General features: G+C 40.7%; 1 protein-coding gene across 1 annotated transcript in view; it reads left to right on the top strand.

Annotated features, from left to right (window-relative positions):
• Positions 1-18107, top strand: part of slc19a1 (solute carrier family 19 member 1) — a 69956-nt gene that overhangs the window by 24717 nt on the left and 27132 nt on the right. Inside the window, exon 4 of the mRNA XM_034174389.1 lies at positions 10235-11021. Coding sequence (XP_034030280.1) covers positions 10235-11021 — 787 coding nt within the window. The remainder of the gene's footprint in view (positions 1-10234; positions 11022-18107) is intronic.

Genomic DNA, 18107 nt, shown 5'->3' with positions numbered 1-18107 from the left:
TTGTAATATTAGCAAGTTTTGTGGTGTGTGTGTTTAACCCGTTTTGCCCAAAGTGTATCATTTTCTGCTCACAATGAAAAATCTCAAAGGTACTAATGCAAATTTTTTCACTTTAAAACAAAAAATCTGGGCATAAATGGGTTAAGATTGAGAAAGTCTGGAACTCTTCTGTACAGTCTTAGTGTGCCTTATTCCAGTCTACAAAATGTACTCTGGGGAGTTTTGCTGATCCTTCTGAGGACAAAAGTTCACATTCCTCATAAATAGGCCAGTGACAGTCCTAATAGGTTTATAATAGTTTAATTATGTAAGGGCTGAATAGTTTGTGATTTGTAGACAATCATGACTACAGCTTTTTATTTCTGGCAAGGTAATAGGGCTGAGGGGGAAAAAAAAAATCTAAACTTGCAGTATCATGGTACTTTATTTTTACGATATGAAAATTAGTATTTAAAATCTAGACTCTATATAATTTAAATTCAGTTGCTTATGGATGAGATGGCAAGGATGTACCATTTTATTCAGCAGAAGGCACAAAGTAGTAGTTGTAGCCAGCAACAAGCAAAGGTTTGGGGCGATGCTTAAAGCACCTCGACACTTGCACAAATTTGATCCCCACACTGGCACAAAATCTTGGGTGCCAATGAGTAAACATGTTGTGAACTGTGTGCTGCTGCGTGTTAGTGCACAAAGAAAATTTTGAAATCTTCAAAGCGTCTGGCACGCATTAATTTTGTGAACTAGTGAACATTGCCCAACCTATTGGAAAACACTGCATGTCACTGCGAGCAGGGCCCTGAACGATTAAGATGAGATGTTAGATCTATAATAAATATAACTTTACAGATACATTATCTAACTCATGAGTAGAAATGAAAATCCAACTGTTTTACCAAACCATTTCTCTGTGTGTGTGTGTATATATACTCAACAAAAATATAAACGCAACACTTTTGGTTTTGCTCCCATTTTGTATGAGATGAACTCAAAGATCTAAAACTTTTTCCACATACACAATATCACCATTTCCCTCAAATATTGTTCATAAACCAGTCTAAATCTGTGATAGTGAGCACTTCTCCTTTGCTGAGATAATCCATCCCACCTCACAGGTGTGCCATATCAAGATGCTGATTAGACACCATGATTAGTGCACAGGTGTGCCTTAGACTGCCCACAATAAAAGGCCACTCTGAAAGGTGCAGTTTTGTTTTATTGGGGGGGGATATCAGTCAGTATCTGGTGTGACCACCATTTGCCTCATGCAGTGCAACACATCTTCGCATAGAGTTGATCAGGTTGTCAATTGTGGCGTGTGGAATGTTGGTCCACTCCTCTTCAATGGCTGTGCGAAGTTGCTGGATATTGGCAGGAACTGGTACACGCTGTCATATACGCTGGTCCAGAGCATCCCAAACATGCTCAATGGGTGACATGTCCGGTGAGTATGTTGGCCATGCAAGAACTGGGACATTTTCAGCTTCCAAGAATTGTGTACAGATCCTTGCAACATGGGGCCGTGCATTATCCTGCTGCAACATGAGGTGATGTTCTTGGATGTATGGCACAACAATGGGCCTCAGGATCTCGTCACAGTATCTCTGTGCATTCAAAATGCCATCAATAAAATGCACCTGTGTTCTTCGCCCATACCATAACCCCACCGCCACCATGGGCCACTCAATCCACAACATTGACATCAGAAAACCGCTCACCCACACGACGCCACACACGCTGTCTGCCATCTGCCCTGAACAGTGTGAACCGGGATTCATCCGTGAAGAGAACACCTCTCCAACGTGCCAAACGCCAGCGAATGTGAGCATTTGCCCACTCAAGTCGGTTACGACGACGAACTGGAGTCAGGTCGAGACCCCGATGAGGACGACGAGCATGCAGATGAGCTTCCCTGAGACGGTTTCTGACAGTTTGTGCAGAAATTCTTTGGTTATGCAAACCGATTGTTTCAGCAGCTGTCCGAGTGGCTGGTCTCAGACGATCTTTGAGGTGAACATGTTGGATGTGGAGGTCCTGGGCTGGTGTGGTTACACGTGGTCTGCAGTTGTGAGACTGGTTGGATGTACTGCCAAATTCTCTGAAACGCCTTTGGAGACGGCTTATGGTAGAGAAATGAACATTCAATACACGAGCAACAGCTCTGGTTGACATTCCTGCTGTCAGCATGCCAATTGCACTGCATGAGGCAAATGGTGGTCACACCAGATACTGACTGGTATCCCCCCCCCAATAAAACAAAACTGCACCTTTCAGAGTGGCCTTTTATTGTGGGCAGTCTAAGGCACACCTGTGCACTAATCATGGTGTCTAATCAGCATCTTGATATGGCACACCTGTGAGGTGGGATGGATTATCTCAGCAAAGGAGAAGTGCTCACTATCACAGATTTAGACTGGTTTGTGAACAATATTTGAGGGAAATGGTGATATTGTGTATGTGGAAAAAGTTTTAGATCTTTGAGTTCATCTCATACAAAATGGGAGCAAAACCAAAAGTGTTGCGTTTATATTTTTGTTGAGTGTGTGTGTGTGTGTGTGTGTGTGTGTATATATATATATATATATATATATATATATATATATACACACACGAGGTCTGGGGACATGCCCAGCTCTCCACAATTTCTCTTATACTCACTCGACTGGTAAGCCACTGAATGCCGAGATAGGCATGTCCCAACTTGTCCTCTGACACTCCAAAACGGAGGTGTTCTTTGTCTCGCTCCATCAGCGGCTCCGTCATGACGTGCAAAGCCTCCGCGCGGCTTTCCGTGACAAAATCTCTTGTTAAAAGTGAAATCTGCCGGAAAATGGCTGATGTCCAGCTCTTGCGATAACCAGAGAAATTGCACACGATGGTCCCGGATCCATACAGCGATCTGTTTAGAAATGAAATGGTCGTTTCTACCTGTCGATTGCGGTTCGGAGCGCGGCGTGCCGTGCGCCATTGTGGGCCGTCCTTAAAGCGGTAGTAACACTCCTTAATCTCTGTGAAGCCCAAAAAATTTTCACCGAAAGCCAAATTAATTTTCCGAATGGTTTCCAGCTGCCTGTCTCTAACAGTTTCTGAAAAAATTCTGATGGAGCAAAGCCCAAATCATTCCGCCATTTCCCTGACAATAAAAATCCGACAAGGGGGGTGGACCAGTGCTCACTCAAAGCCTGCCCACAGGCAAATGACGCAACCGACAGGCGTGAAAAAACTCACGCATGCGCACGAAGGTTCAAGCTTGGCTGACGTAAAAACATACGAATCAAATCCATATATTTTTTTGCATAAAAAAAAAAGGTCCGTTACTTTTCTAACAGACCTTGTGTGTGTGTGTGTGTATGTATGTATATATATATATGTATATGTATATATGTATATAAAATATCATAAATGATTACCTTTGAGACCAGATTCCAATGCATTCTCCACCGCACTATGTGCACGAGACAACTTGCAGTTGTAGATAATTTCTCTGTGATTCTGGGAGCGAAGAATGATTTTATCAGCCAAGTTCTGAGAGCAAATGCGTCATCGGCTGCAAAATGATTATTTTATATACCATGGCGTCCAGTGGGACAAAGTGGGACGCATTGGCATGATGAATTGCGCAGCAGACTCAGAATTTGTGCAAAATAGCAAAATTTGTGCTAGTGTCAAGGTGCCTATAGGAATAACTCTGACTAATCATCTGTCTTGTGAGGTCAGCTTCTCCTAAACTAGCTGGTGGACTTTAATGAAACTTATGATAATGATAGCGCCCCAAGTGCAAATAAGGGAGCAGCTGAAGTGACTTACTTTTAGTATAACAATGATAGTATACCATAAGATTTGCATGAAGTAAAATAATTCCGTCTGATGCCTTGAAGTGGAACACAATTAGGTTATGTTTTCGCCCCTGGTTGTTTGTTTGTCTGTTTTTCATATATCGTTATGAAATTTTTACTAAAGATTCATATCCTGATAGATGAGAACTGATTCAGTTTTCAAGGTCATAAGTCAGAGTCAGGAATAATCTTGGAAAACTGGGAAAATCCCTGTCTTCATCATTGAACGAATTTTCAAAAATTCATGCCTTTGTCAAAAATGATCAAATTTATTTCATATTTGAGAGCATTATGTAGGATGGTATCCTTTATCAACTGATAGTTTGATCTGGATCTGATGCAGATTACATATTTTGTGGCCATTTAAATTTAGCATTGAAAACCCCAATTAATGTATATTTTACATTATATCTTAATCAAACATGCCCCAATAACTATCATATTTGAAAATAAGGTGCGATAAGAGTGGCACTCGCTATTGCCTGACAAAGTTTGATCTTGATCTGATTTGGACTGTGGATTTTGTGGAAATTTGAATTTAACATTAAAAAGCCCATTTAATGTACATTTTGCATTATATCACAGTTAAAAGTGCCTCAATTACACTCATTTGTGACAGTGATGTGTAAACTGTCACTCTCAGTGAATAGACTAAGTTTGATCAGCATCTCAACCGTATTGCGGCTTTAGCGGATATTTGATTATAATATTGAAAAGTCCTTTTAGTGCAGTCGATAATATTTACAGAGGAATTGTTAAACAAGCACCAAATTCAGCACAAATACTCTTAAGTATTTGTGCTGAATACTCTAAGGTCTATTGTACTTTTGAAAATACCAGTTGGCCACTTGAATATTCAATAGGCAGCCAGGTAGGGGTCAATTTACAAATTACACAGATGCTCCAATCATTGAAAAATATTCTACAAATAATGAATGTTTATGAGTTAAATGGTACGAATATTTCATGAGGTGAGGTACCATTTGACTCGGCTTCGCCTCGTTGAATGGTTTGTTCCAGCTTTCACCGAATCAAATATTCATTCCATTGAAAGAATGTAAAAACATTCATTATTTGTTTTATATAACGGCTAAAATAGATCCGTGTCATTTGACATTTTATTCATTTATAAACAACAGAAAAGGGACTTACATTTTGGTGTTCCACTGCTGCTAAAGTCCAAATTGTGATGTGTAGTCCAGTGATGCTGTGCACTGACTTCAGACTTCCATAAAAAAGACTGTGTAGTTCCTCAGTCCAGCCAAAAATTACGTCATTGTTTCATCTGAATAGTTCTTCATGCATCCAGATGGCTTATAGCGGAGTGGATTTTGTGTGCGTGTGTGTGTGTGTGTGTGTGTGTGTGTTTGTGTTACAAGAATTAGCAGCGTCAGTTAGCTCAATCAAATCATCCTGTCGTTGTCCCCCCCCCCCCCCCGTGCGTGCGCACATGCGCACGCGCAACCGGGTCGGCACTTGTGCGTTTGTGTACTACCAAAAAAAAATAATAATAATTTGTTTAGTGTGTGCTTGCATGTGTGCACGAGCATGTATGGGTGTGCACGAACATGCGTGTGTGCACGTGCAGAGTGCAGTGGTACCAAATGTATGGAACCAAATTTGCACTCTAAATGGAACCAAGCCGCACTCTAAATGCAATGCAACACAAATGGGATGAATTAATCCATGTCATGTGACATAAAAAGCACCAATCAAACGACAAAGATCCATTCAGCCGTTATATAATGTCTGATATTAAATATTCCAAAAACGTATAGTTTGGACTGTCTATGACTGAATGTTATGGGGTAAAACAGCAAGAATGGTGACAAAGGTCAATTTCAGTTTATTCAGGTGTCAAAAGTTAAAGTTGCTCCAATTTTGGTTTTTAAAAAAGTGGTGCAAATTATTGGTTGAGCTAATACGATGAATACATGGAATCGTTTTGACTGTGTTGTGTTTGGTCTGCAAAGTAAAGGTCAAACAATGACGATGTCCATTGGATTCTGTGATGTGACGCATGTTCCCTTGTAATGTGATTACTAAGCATGACACATGATGCAACTTCCTTTTTAAAACCCTAATAACCAATAATTGCATAACGGTTTTCCAAAATTAGAGCAGTTTTAACTTTTGACTGCTGTTCGGCCGAACATTGACCTTGTTGACAGCGTTCGGTTTCGGCCGAACCCTAGAGCGCCAACCGAACCGAATCCTACCGCGCGTAAGCACAACGTGATTACGTCGTTAATGTTTAAGGCCAGGTTCACATGGCAGGATAATTAGCCCGATATTGGACCCGATCTTCCCCTTCCGACAATCTTATGGAGGCCCCCGACAATCGTGATGACGCTAAAGATAATCTTATCAGATATTCCTGTTGTTTGTGGTGTGTTGAGTGCTCTGATCTGCTCGGAAGGCCATCAGGAGCGCTACGATCGCAAATCGGGGATATTCAACATGTTGGATTTTTTTTGGCCCAATATCGCAGCGTATTGTATCCTCCGACCACAAACGAGCAGCCTGCTGAATGTGACGTGCAGCCAATCAGAAAGAAAGGTGACGGACACACGGAGCGGAAAATAAAATCAAAACAGCTGTTCTGACTTACCAGAAAGTCCGGTGGTCGCGCTATCTCCGCTCCTTTAAAGAACGCCTTTTCTTTTTCTTTTTGTATCGTTTTTTTCCCCTCTGTTTTAAATAGTCCACAAAGTGTCTCTGTTTGTTTACTCTGAAGTCACGTTTAATCTCGAGAGGAATTTGCGAGATTTCCTGTCTGAGCTGTGACTGTCGTGCGTGAAAATCTGTTCGTGTGTGTGGTGGGTTCGTACCGTGTGGCTAAACACCACACCACTGTACGATCAAACCTGCTAGAGCTTGATTTTTTTTATCTTCACGTGTGTGTGGCTTTCAGGTTTTGGAAAACCTAAAGAATATTTAAATCCTGTCGGAACCAGGCTTAAGAGAAGATAACCTGTTTGCTCTCTTTGTTCTTTGGAATGAACAGAACACTAAGCCTGTACACTGAATGGCTTTAAGCTTAACATTTCAGTGGTGTTCTCTAAGTGTGACTATATTCAAATTTAAAAAATAATGGTAGAAGTTATTGCCTATGTTTTATCTTACTGTTAAGGAAAGGAAATACACTGTGCAATGGTTTCATTGCATTATAATGTACTAGCTGATGATCGGAGTAGGATTCGGTATTCGGTTTCGGATTCGGCCAAATCTTAAGCAGTGGATTCGGTATTCGGCAGAACCTTAAAAATCAGGATTCGGTACATCTCTACTAAGGAGTATGTATGACAATTTTGGTGCTTGTTTGCAGAAATGAACAATTATACAGTTATCTGCTCCACTATTTTGATCTAAATTTTGTATTACATTTTAGCTTATGAAAAGCCACTTTCTACAGGAGTTTGACCTTGAAAATTTTTTACAAGGTAAAAATTGGTATAATTGAGGGCTATAGTAGGGCTATTTGTTTTTATTTCATACACTGATATGTCAGTTAATGTAGGGATTAAAGCTCTCCATCGCTTATGATGGATTTCTGTCAGCTAAGTTGCCAAAAGGCAGTGTTCACACTGACCCCATCTTGATGCAAAATTAAGGCTAGATGCAAGATATACAATTTACCATGTTCAAAAATCAATTTAGAATAACGTCTCTGTTTTGTTTTTTTCTCCCTGGCAGCGAGTCCCTGTGTCTGTTCCTCTATGTTCTGTCTGCAGGAGGGAGGGGCAGCAGTGTGTTTGTCTCTGTGCCGGGGTGACAACAGTGAGCAGAGTGCAGAGTTTTAAAACTTATTCTTAAACTTTATTATATTCTTAAAGTCTGCTCTGAGCGTCTCTGAGAGTGTCTTTGCTGTGGTTAAACTAAAAACACAGTTACAGACCTGTGATGCATTAACAAGAACTAACGCTTTTTTTTTTCTTTTTTCCTCCAAAATCTTTTTGTGAGGACGACATGACATAAATGATCAAACCTGATAAAGCCTTCTTACCCCTCAATCAGTTCGCACTTTCCACATAAATACACAAATTCTTTAATGTTCCACCTCAGAGACTGAAAACCAGGGGTGAATCCAGAGAGAAAGAGGGTGTTGGGGGAGCCTTTGAATGTCTGCCTTTGAAGACATTTTTCATACTACTTATAATAATATTCATATATAATGATATTCATCAGCAAACCCTCCAGAATCCATCCCTGGACATCAAAAACCCCTGCTGACAAAGGTTCAGTTTCATGGTTGAATTATGTAAAACCTATAGAAAAGCTGGCCCCTTCAAATGTGCTTATCCTTTAAATAATGTGTAGGTTAGTCTACAGCAGTGTTTCTCAACCTTTTTTGAGTCGCGGCACCCTTTTTATATTTACAAAATCCTGCGGCACACCACCAACTAAAATAATATTATAATGCTATTACCTCTGGTTTTGCGGAAAACCCAATTATCGCAATAGAAAATCGATACAGAAAACATCGCATTTCGAAATCCTCAAGCATTTGGTCGCTTGATCTCAAGTAGGGCTGTCACGATTAGAAATTTCTGGAGACGATTAATGTCAGACAAATATTGCGATTGACGAATATATTGTCTATTTTTTTTTTCTCTTTTTCCCATTCTTTATATTCTACTATTGTAGTATAATTACACAACTCTGGAAGAACGTTTGGCTTCTGTGAGTGGAGAAACTGGGAATGGTGCAACATTTTTATTTTTATCTTCATTTTACATACAGTCCCAACTGTTTCTGATTTGTGGTTGTTTCTGTTGCATTTCTGAAATTGTTTCTCCTCATCAGTCACGTTTTGTGCTTAAACACTGCATTAAGCCCATATTGGACAAATAAATACCTTTGGAAAGTAACAGCTGTTAAAGTTCAGAGTTCTCACCTGCTTTTTGTGATCTGTGCGTCTGAACATTTTTTTTTTGTGTATCTCAGTTCATTCATATATTCTCATTTTTTAAATATGTTTTTAAGATATTTGACCGTTTATTTCATCTCATGATCTCATAAATTCAGCATACGACGCGCACATGGTGTGAACAGGACGGTAACGGCAGAATCACACCTTTAGAGAAAGTTCAGAGAGAAGTAAAAGCTTCACGTTTTCGTTTTGTTAACATGTTCACTCCATTTAAAATCCTCTCTCTGCTCCGCGCTCGCTGCGCACTGAACGTGTCGCGCCTGCATTCAGGAATCCCCCTCCCTCACCCACCCCCTCCCTCACTCACCCCCTCCCTCGCAGTCTGCAGCCTGTTAACTCTGCGCGCGTGCACACACAGGCACAGACACACACACCGACAGCTCCGCATTTTAGACGGCTTTTGAAGGAGACGGCACTGTTTTAATCGGCCGTCAGCCTCCTTGTTATTGTCCCGCCTTAAGACGAGAGCGAGGCTGCAGCACAATGACGTCAGATTCTGAGTCGTTTTATGCTTTGTGGATAAAATAAATAATTCACGGTAATCGCGAATATGAAAAATAATCGCGAATATGAAAAATACCCACGGCACCCCTGACGATCGATCACGGCACCCTAGGGTGCCGCGGCACCCCGGTTGAGAATCACTGGTCTACAGTATGATGCTGCAATAGAAAGGGAGAACTACTTGCTGTTTTCTTACCTGTTGCCACATTGTTTTACCTTAAACTCTAGGATGATTGCAAAAGGGTTTCTATAAAAAGGTAGATGGTGAAATGCTTATGATTTGGCTGTGAAAAAAATTTCAGGGTGTTTGATTTTTTTTTTTGTTTGTTTGTTTTTGTTTTGTTTTGTTTTGCTTTAATCCCTGTATGTGTATGTCCTGTCACTTGTTGGATTTTTGTTGAAGTTTGTTAATTGAGGTATCTCACCAGCAAAGATTTTACTACCACATATACAGTTGTTGTTGAACATTGGGCATGAGTGTTCTTTTGCCAGAGTGAAATGATTGTACAGCATTTATCATGAATGACTTTAAAAAAAAAAAAAAAAAGAACTGGTGCACAAGTTTTAATTTATTTGTGATCTTCTCTAATCTACACAGGGTCAAAATAATACATACAGGCTCAAATAGATACGTACACCCCCACTAATATTTGGATAAATGTCCCTTAGCAAGCTGCACCTCGACCAGATGAATTATACATTGGCTACATGCACTACTTGAACTAGTAGTTCTGTCATGATTCATGGCAATTTGAAAATGGTTACTATCCTGGGCAACATTTTTCTTTTGAACAAATGACCTCTAGTCATCATTTATCTAAATTTTGATGAATAATTTCTCACCATTTCAACAATTTTGCTCAAATTTGCAGTTATGCCCTGCAATAAGAGCAGGATGGTCTGTTTGATAAAACCTATTGTCTTTTCACTGTCCTTGCTTTTAATCCTTATCTGTTATTTCTAGGTGACCAATGAGATCATTCCAGTGTTGACATACTCTTACATGGCAATGCTGGTGCCAGCCTTCTTGCTAACAGACTTCCTACGCTACAAGCCAGTGCTGATTTTTCAGGGCATCAGCCAGGTGTCCATTTGGCTGATTCTGCTCCTGGGTACGACTCTTATCCAGATGCAGTTTATGGAGGTCTTTTACGGCGTCACCATGGCATGCCGAGTGGCCTACTCCTCTTACATCTTTTCTCTGGTCAGCCCAGTTTTCTACCAGCAAGTGGCCAGCTACTCACGCACCTCAGTCCTCATGGGGGTGTTCACCAGCTCTGTGCTGGGCCAAGTTTGCATGTCTGTGGGCAACATTACCTTTGCTACTCTTAATGGTATATCATTGGGTTTTGTCAGCTTTGGCCTACTTTTGTCACTTTTCCTGCCCTGGCCTAAGCGCTCATTGTATTTCCACAAAGCGCATAGTCTGGAGCCAAGAAAACAGACTGAGACAGTAGCTACCAGAGCTGAACTGGCCAAAATGAACCTAAGCCAGGGTGACCGTTCCTCTGAACTACCTGGATGCTCTGAGACGCACTGGAGAGATTCTGTCTTGGTGCAGATGCTACTGGAGTTGAGAAATGTTGTGAAGAGGCCCAAACTCAGGCTGTGGTGCCTGTGGTGGGTGTTTAACTCCACGGGGTACTACCTGGTGCTGTTCTACGTTCACATTCTGTGGAGCAAAGTCTACCCAGCCACTGAGAACAAGCGCATTTACAACGGTGGAGTGGAAGCAGCTTCGACCTTACTGAGTGAGTTTTCTGCAGCTACAAAACTACATTAACCACATTTTGGCTCATACATACATACATACAGTGGTTCTCAAAGGCTTATAAACCCTTGAGCTGTTATATTTCTGACTTTTGTAATGACATAGAAAACTAGAGCACCGTGCTTGTAGAGCACAAACCTCCACCAAAAATACTTTCCAATTCCACCAATTTTTACCTTGGAAGACATTTTCAAGGTCAAAGTCTGGTTAGAAGTGGCTTTTCATAAGCTAAATTACACGTGATCAAATGTCAGGACTCAGGAGAATATATTTAGTGCATGTAGTTGAATTGTGTGTGTGTGTGTGTGTGTGTGGTGTCGGGTTTTTTCCCATCTTTTCTGTTTTCTGAATTCTTTGTCAGATAATTTTCACAGGACATTGGTTATTTTTGCTGTGCACAATTTGTCATTGCTTTTTGGTACTTGGTTTCCGACTGATAGCTGGAAGACAGACAGGCAGGCATAAAATTGGAACCTCCATCCAATTTTGGTGGTGGAGGTAAATCCATAACAAAAAGTGAAAGTGACTGATATCTTTAACTGAGATATAATGCAAAATGTACACTAAAGGGGTTTTTCAATATTAAATTCAAATGTTCACTAAATTTACAGTCTGAATCAGATCCACATCAATCTTTGTCAGTCTATAGTGAGTGCCAGCCTGCACCTCACTTTCAAATATGAGAGTGATTGGGGCACATTTGATTAAGATATATTGTAAAATATACATTAAATGGGGATTTAAAGTTAAATTTAAATGGCCAAAAAAATCTGGATCAGATGCGGATCAAATGTCGTCAGTTGATAAAATACCATTCTACAAAATGCTACCAAACATGAAAGAAGTTCGATCATTTTTGACAGTTGTGAATATTTGAAAATTTATTCAATATTAAAAGAGAGGCATTTTCCAGACTGACCTTTGACCTATGATCTTGAAAATTGAATCAGTGTGTGTGCACATGTGGTGTGCTGTAACAGCACACAGACACAAATGTCTGTTTGTGCTGTTACAGCACACTGCGCATGCATGCACAGAAACATGAACATCTGTTTGTTTGAGCTGTAACAGTATACACACACACACACACACATATATGAATGTCTGTTCCTATACGTTTTTATGGCGCAGTTCTGTCATTAGACACTCCTATTTGATATACTAGTGCAGTGCCTGTAGGAAGTTTGTAATCCTATACAAAATTCAGAGCTAAAAAATTTTATTTAAAAAAGGACCATCACTAGATTAATACTTCATAATACTTCTGAATACCACCACCAGACCAACTGAATTCTAAATAGTGTTGTGAAATGCCATTACCAGAATCCAGCACTTTCAAATGGCACCAGTTGTAGTATAAATAATAATAAAAATCAGAATCAATGAATATACCTGTACAGTATTTACATGGTTGCTCGTCTTCAGTCACATGACTGGTTTGATTTTAATCAAATTTCAGATTTGTTATTTCCGTATAATAAATTATTCCTGTACTGCTCTCACAGTGCTGCTACACGAGGGGCGTCATCTCACAATGTTTCAGCGCAAAACTTGGTGGGAACCTGACTGCGTGCAAACCCATTTTTGCGGTGAAATTTCACATAAACTACTTTAGCTCTTTATTTTATCCTGTTACATCCAGATGACACAAACCATAATAAAATGCAAGCGTTACAGGAAGTCCGATGATGAGAGAACAATATCTGCATTTTGTGTTTCGTCTTGGTGAACACAACCCGTGTAGCCGAGGAGGAGCAGTCAGAAAAACGTCCCAACGTGTGGCACGCTGCAATCGCCAGTCCGTCTGGGGAGGGAGGCACGCTGGCACCAAGTGTCACAGAGGCCAAGGCTGGTACACGTGGGTGTTAGTCTTCCATTGTATGACTGCTTTCCGTCTAAATCAAAGTGAATATTCCTCTCTTTCCGTTTGTGTTTTTCCCCCACAAAATGGGTGAAATGCAAAGAATACAGTGCTAAGACTTCTCAATGCGATGAGCGCTAGTTCCGGAATGAAACTAAAATGGACAAACTTGTTACACGAATTGTAATTGTTCGGAAATCAAAGTGTCTCGGTCATCGCGTTCTCTAATATAGCAGCTGTACATTTGTGGTTGAGACATCCATTCATCAGCTTCCCGCGCCGCGTGGTTTTCAGTATGGAATTTGCAATTTATTTTCTCTGTTGTAATCAAAGGTAAGAATGCTACAATTAATAATGAATAAGACATTGTTTCATAATGAATTAGAATAGAGACATAGTAAAAAATAACTTTATGGTGGCATAGGCAGTAAAGCCGAACATGTTTCGGTGGACCGCCTCAAGCCAGCCCACCTGGATCTGGACAGACCCACAGAGCTCGCCCGTCCTCCTCCACAGGGAAGGCCTAGGGTTTCCTTACCGGGGGCCTTACACCACAGTGCCTCGGACAAGTTGTTGTGGCTGGGTTATTTGCTGGCTCCCCTCAGTGACATTTGTTGTTTTCATTTATGGTGAATTCTGGGGGGGCGTATGTGGTGGAGATAATTCAGCATGTAACAGACATTGTGGACATAATTCACAGGTTGTCATTTGTGGTTAGTGTGTTCTGTGGTGTGCATTTGAGGATGTGCTGAGGTGTGTGGGGTGCCGTGCACATTCTGTGTCTCGTTTAGAGCTACAGAGATGCGTTCTCTTTTATTTTTGCATTGGGACGGATGTGTTTTTGATGGGCCACAGTGTTTTTGAAGTCAGTGAGGTTTTGAACCTGAGACAAAATAAACAATATACAGTTGCATTTATCCATGTGGGAAATTGTCTAGTCTTTTCTAGTCTAGAAATGGTCAATTTCCACAGAACACTGCTATCTGGACGAGTGAGAAAAGTCACTGAACACATTCAGATGGTAGCGACTGTTAGCATTTGATTCAAATGTTGTTAAATCTATTGAAAAAGATCACATAGCCCAAAAATATTCTGAATTAATAGCAAATAATGTCTCTCAAGTCCAAACCAAGACAGGAAAAAATCAGCACAACCCCATGTGAAAAATAAGAGATGCCCACCCAGTCAACTTGTGGTGCATATGGTGAAGATATAAGCTAAAATAAGTGTTATAATAAAAGTATGTTTAAACATTTACGTTCATATTTTATTGAGATTGCTATTATTGATTAAAGTATGATTTTACAGTGAAGTGATTAAGATATTCTCCAGAAAATTGAGAACTGAGAACACTGATTTTTCTAAGTAAGAATTGTGTGTGAAGAATCTACTAGAATGCACCATTTTGAAAAAAAAACTTTTCTGTGGGAGCATGCCCCCGACCCCCTAGAGCAGGGGTACTCAAGTTCGGTCCTCAAGATCTACCTTCCTGAAACTTAGTTATCCCCCTGTTCCAACACAACTGAATTCAGTGAAAGACTTGTTAGCAGACTTTTAATGAACCTTTCATTGGATTCAGGTGTGTTGGAGCAGTGACACAACTAAGAGTGTAAGGAAGGTAGATGGACTTCACGCCTTTGGTGCTCAAGTTGAATGCCAAAAAGGTTTCAGTCAAAAATTATTTTCTCACCAGCAGTCATGTATTTAGCACAGTGCCTTAATTTTCCCTCAAAATATTTTATTTTACAAACTATATCTTGTCATTTTTGAATGGTTTATCTATTCAGAGTAAAAACTGAAGGAAATCACTTGTAAGACCTGAAAGAAGTTTCTGTAGGAAGTATTTTAACCATAAGGTCAAATGAGAGGGGAAAGTGTTGGCTTTTTAAATACTTGAAAGACACTGGACTCATTGAGAGAATTTACAACCCCTGGCAAAATTATGGAATCACTGGCCTCGGGGGATGTTCATTCAGTGTTTAATTTTGTAGAAAAAAGCAGATCACAGACATGACACAAAACTAAAGTCATTTCAAATGGCAACTTTTTGGCTTAAGAAACACTATAAAGAAATCAGGAAAAAAAATTGTGGCAGTCAGTAATGGTTACTTTTTTAGACCAAGCAGAGGGAAAAAATATGGAATCACTCAATTCTGAGGAAAACAATTATGGAATCATGAAAACAAAAGGAACGCTCCAACACATCACTAGTATTTTGTTGCACCACCTCTGGCTTTTATAACAGCTTGCAGTCTCTGAGGCATGGACTTAATGAGTGACAAACAGTACTCTTCGTCAATCTGGCTCCAGCTTTCTCTGATTGCTGTTGCCAGATCAGCTTTGCAGGTTGGAGCCTTGTCATGGACCATTTTCTTCAACTTCCACCAAAGATTTTCAATTGGATTAAGATCTGGACTATTTGCAGGCCGTGACATTGACCCTATGTGTCTTTTTGCAAGGAATGTTTTCACAGTTTTTGCTCTATGGCAAGATACATATCATCTTGAAAAATGATTTCATCATCCCCAAACATCCTTTCAATTGATGGGATAAGAAAAGTGTCCAAAATATCAACATAAACTTGTGCATTTATTGATGATGTAATGACAGCCATCTCCCCAATGCCTTTACCTGACATGCAGCCCCATATCATCAATGACTGTGGAAATTTACATGTTCTCTTCAGGCAGTCATCTTTATAAATCTCATTGGAACGGCACCAAACAAAAGTTCCAGCATCATGACCTTGCCCAATGCAGATTCGAGATTCATCACTGAATATGACTTTCATCCAATCATCCACAGTCAAATCAAAATCAAATCAATTTTATTTATATAGCGCCAAATCACAACAAACAGTTGCCCCAAGGCGCTTTATATTGTAAGGCAAGGCCATACAATACAATACAATGATTTGATTTGAACCCTGGATAGTCACGGTTTGGAGGATTTAAGAAATTGGCCAGATTTCTAGAAATGAGAGCTGCTCCATCCAAAGTGGGATGGATGCCGTCTCTCCTAACAAGACCAGCTTTTCCCCAGAAGCTTTGCCAATTATCTATGAAGCCCACCTCATTTTTTGGACACCACTCAGACAGCCAGCAATTCAAGGAGAACATGCGGCTAAACATGTCACTCCTGGTCCAATTGGGGAGGGGCCCAGAGAAAAGTACAGAGTCCGACATTGTTTTTGCAAAGTTACACACCGATTCAATGTTAATTTTAGTGACCTCCGATTGGCGTAACCGGGTGTCATTACTGCCGACGTGAATTACAATCTTACCAAATTTACGCTTAACCTTAGCCAGCAGTTTCAAATTTCCTTCAATGTCGCCTGATCTGGCCCCCAAAAGACAATTGACTATGGTTGCTGGTGTCGCTAACTTCACATTTCTCAAAACAGAGTCACCAGTAACCAGAGTTTGATCCTCGGTGGGTGTGTCGCCGAGTGGGAAAACGGTTAGAGATGTGAACGGGTTGGCGGTGTACATGGGGCTTCTGTTTAGGGCTACGCTTCCTCCTCACAGTCACCCAGTCGGCCTGCTTTCCCGGCTGCTCGGGATCTGCTGGAAGGGAACTAACGGCGGCTAAGCTACCTTGGTCCGCACCCACTACAGGGGCCTGGCTAGCTGTAGGATTTTCCAAGGTGCGGAGCCGAGTCTCCAATTCGCCCAGCCTGGCCTCCAAAGCTACGAATAAGCTACACTTATTACAAGTACCATTACTGCTAAAGGAGGCCGAGGAATAACTAAACATTTCACACCCAGAGCAGAAAAGTGCGGGAGAGACAGGAGAAGCCGCCATGCTAAATCGGCTAAGAGCTAGTAGTTGCGCTAAGCTAGCGGATTCCTAAAAACACACAAAGTGAATAATGTGTAAATAATTTAGAGGTGATTCAGCAGAGGGAGTGCTTTAGTTAAGGCACGTGAAGATTACACTGTGAAACAAATTATCTAGATCAATCTAACTGCGCAGATTAAACAGCTAACAGATACAGCAAAACACCGCTGTGCTCCGGAACAGGAAGTGATACAATACCGCAGTGAGAGCCAACCACCAGTAGAAGCAAGTGATGTCCACGGTTGCTTTTCCTTAGCCCATTGTAACCTTGTTTTTTTCTGTTTAGGTGTTAATGATGGCTTTCGTTTAGCTTTTCTGTATGTAAATCCCCATTTCCTTTAGGCGGTTTCTTACAGTTCAGTCACAGACGTGACTCCAGTTTCCTCCCATTCGTTCCTCATTTGTTTTGTTGTGCATTTTCGATTTTTGAGACATATTGCTTTAAGTTTTCTGTCTTGACACTTTGATGTCTTCCTTGGTCTACCAGTATCTTTGCCTTTAACAATCTTCCCATGTTGTTTGTATTTGGTCCAGAGTTTAGACACAGCTGACTGTGAACAACCAACATCTTTTGCAACATTGCATGATGATTTACCCTCTTTTAAGAGTTTGCTAATCCTCTCCTTTGTTTCAATTGACATCTCTCGTGTTGGAGCCATGATTCATGTCAGTCCACTTGGTGTAACAGCTCTCCAAGGTGTGATCACTCCTTTTTAGATGCAGACTAATGAGCAGATCTGATTTGATGCAGGTGTTAGTTTTGGGGATGAAAATTTACAGGGTGATTCCATAATTTATTCCTCAGAATTGAGTGAGTCCGTATTTTTTTCCCTCTGTTTGGTCTAAAAAAGTAGCCGTTACTGACTGCCACAATTTTTTTTTCCTGATTTCTTATAGTGTTTCTTAAAGCCAGAAAAGTTGCCATTTGAAATGACTTTAGTTTTGTGTCATGTCTGTGATCTGCTTTTTTCTACAAAATTAAACAACTGAATCAACATCCTCTGCGGCCGGTGATTCCATAATTTCTGCCAGGGGTTGTAGTCTCCCAGTTCCTGCCGCTGAAAAACATCCCCACAGCATGATGCTGCCACCACCATGCTTCACTGTAGGGATGGTGCCTGGTTTTCTCCAAACATAACGCCCGGCATTCATGCTAAAGAGTTCAAAAGGAGTGGCTTCCATTTGGCCACTCTACTATACAGGCTTGATTGGTGGATTGCTGCAGAGATGGTTGTCCTTCTGGAAGTTTCTCCACTCTCTACAGAGGAATGCTGGAGCTCTGACAGAGTGACCATCGGGTTTTGGTCATCTCCCTGACTAAGGCCCTTCTCTCCGATCACTCAGTTTAGACGGGTGGCCAGCTCT

This window comes from Thalassophryne amazonica, chromosome 1 (genome assembly GCF_902500255.1).
Source record: "Thalassophryne amazonica chromosome 1, fThaAma1.1, whole genome shotgun sequence".
In the NCBI taxonomy this organism is placed as follows: Eukaryota; Metazoa; Chordata; class Actinopteri; order Batrachoidiformes; family Batrachoididae; genus Thalassophryne; species Thalassophryne amazonica.
This window is presented reverse-complemented; position numbering and strand designations above follow the sequence as displayed.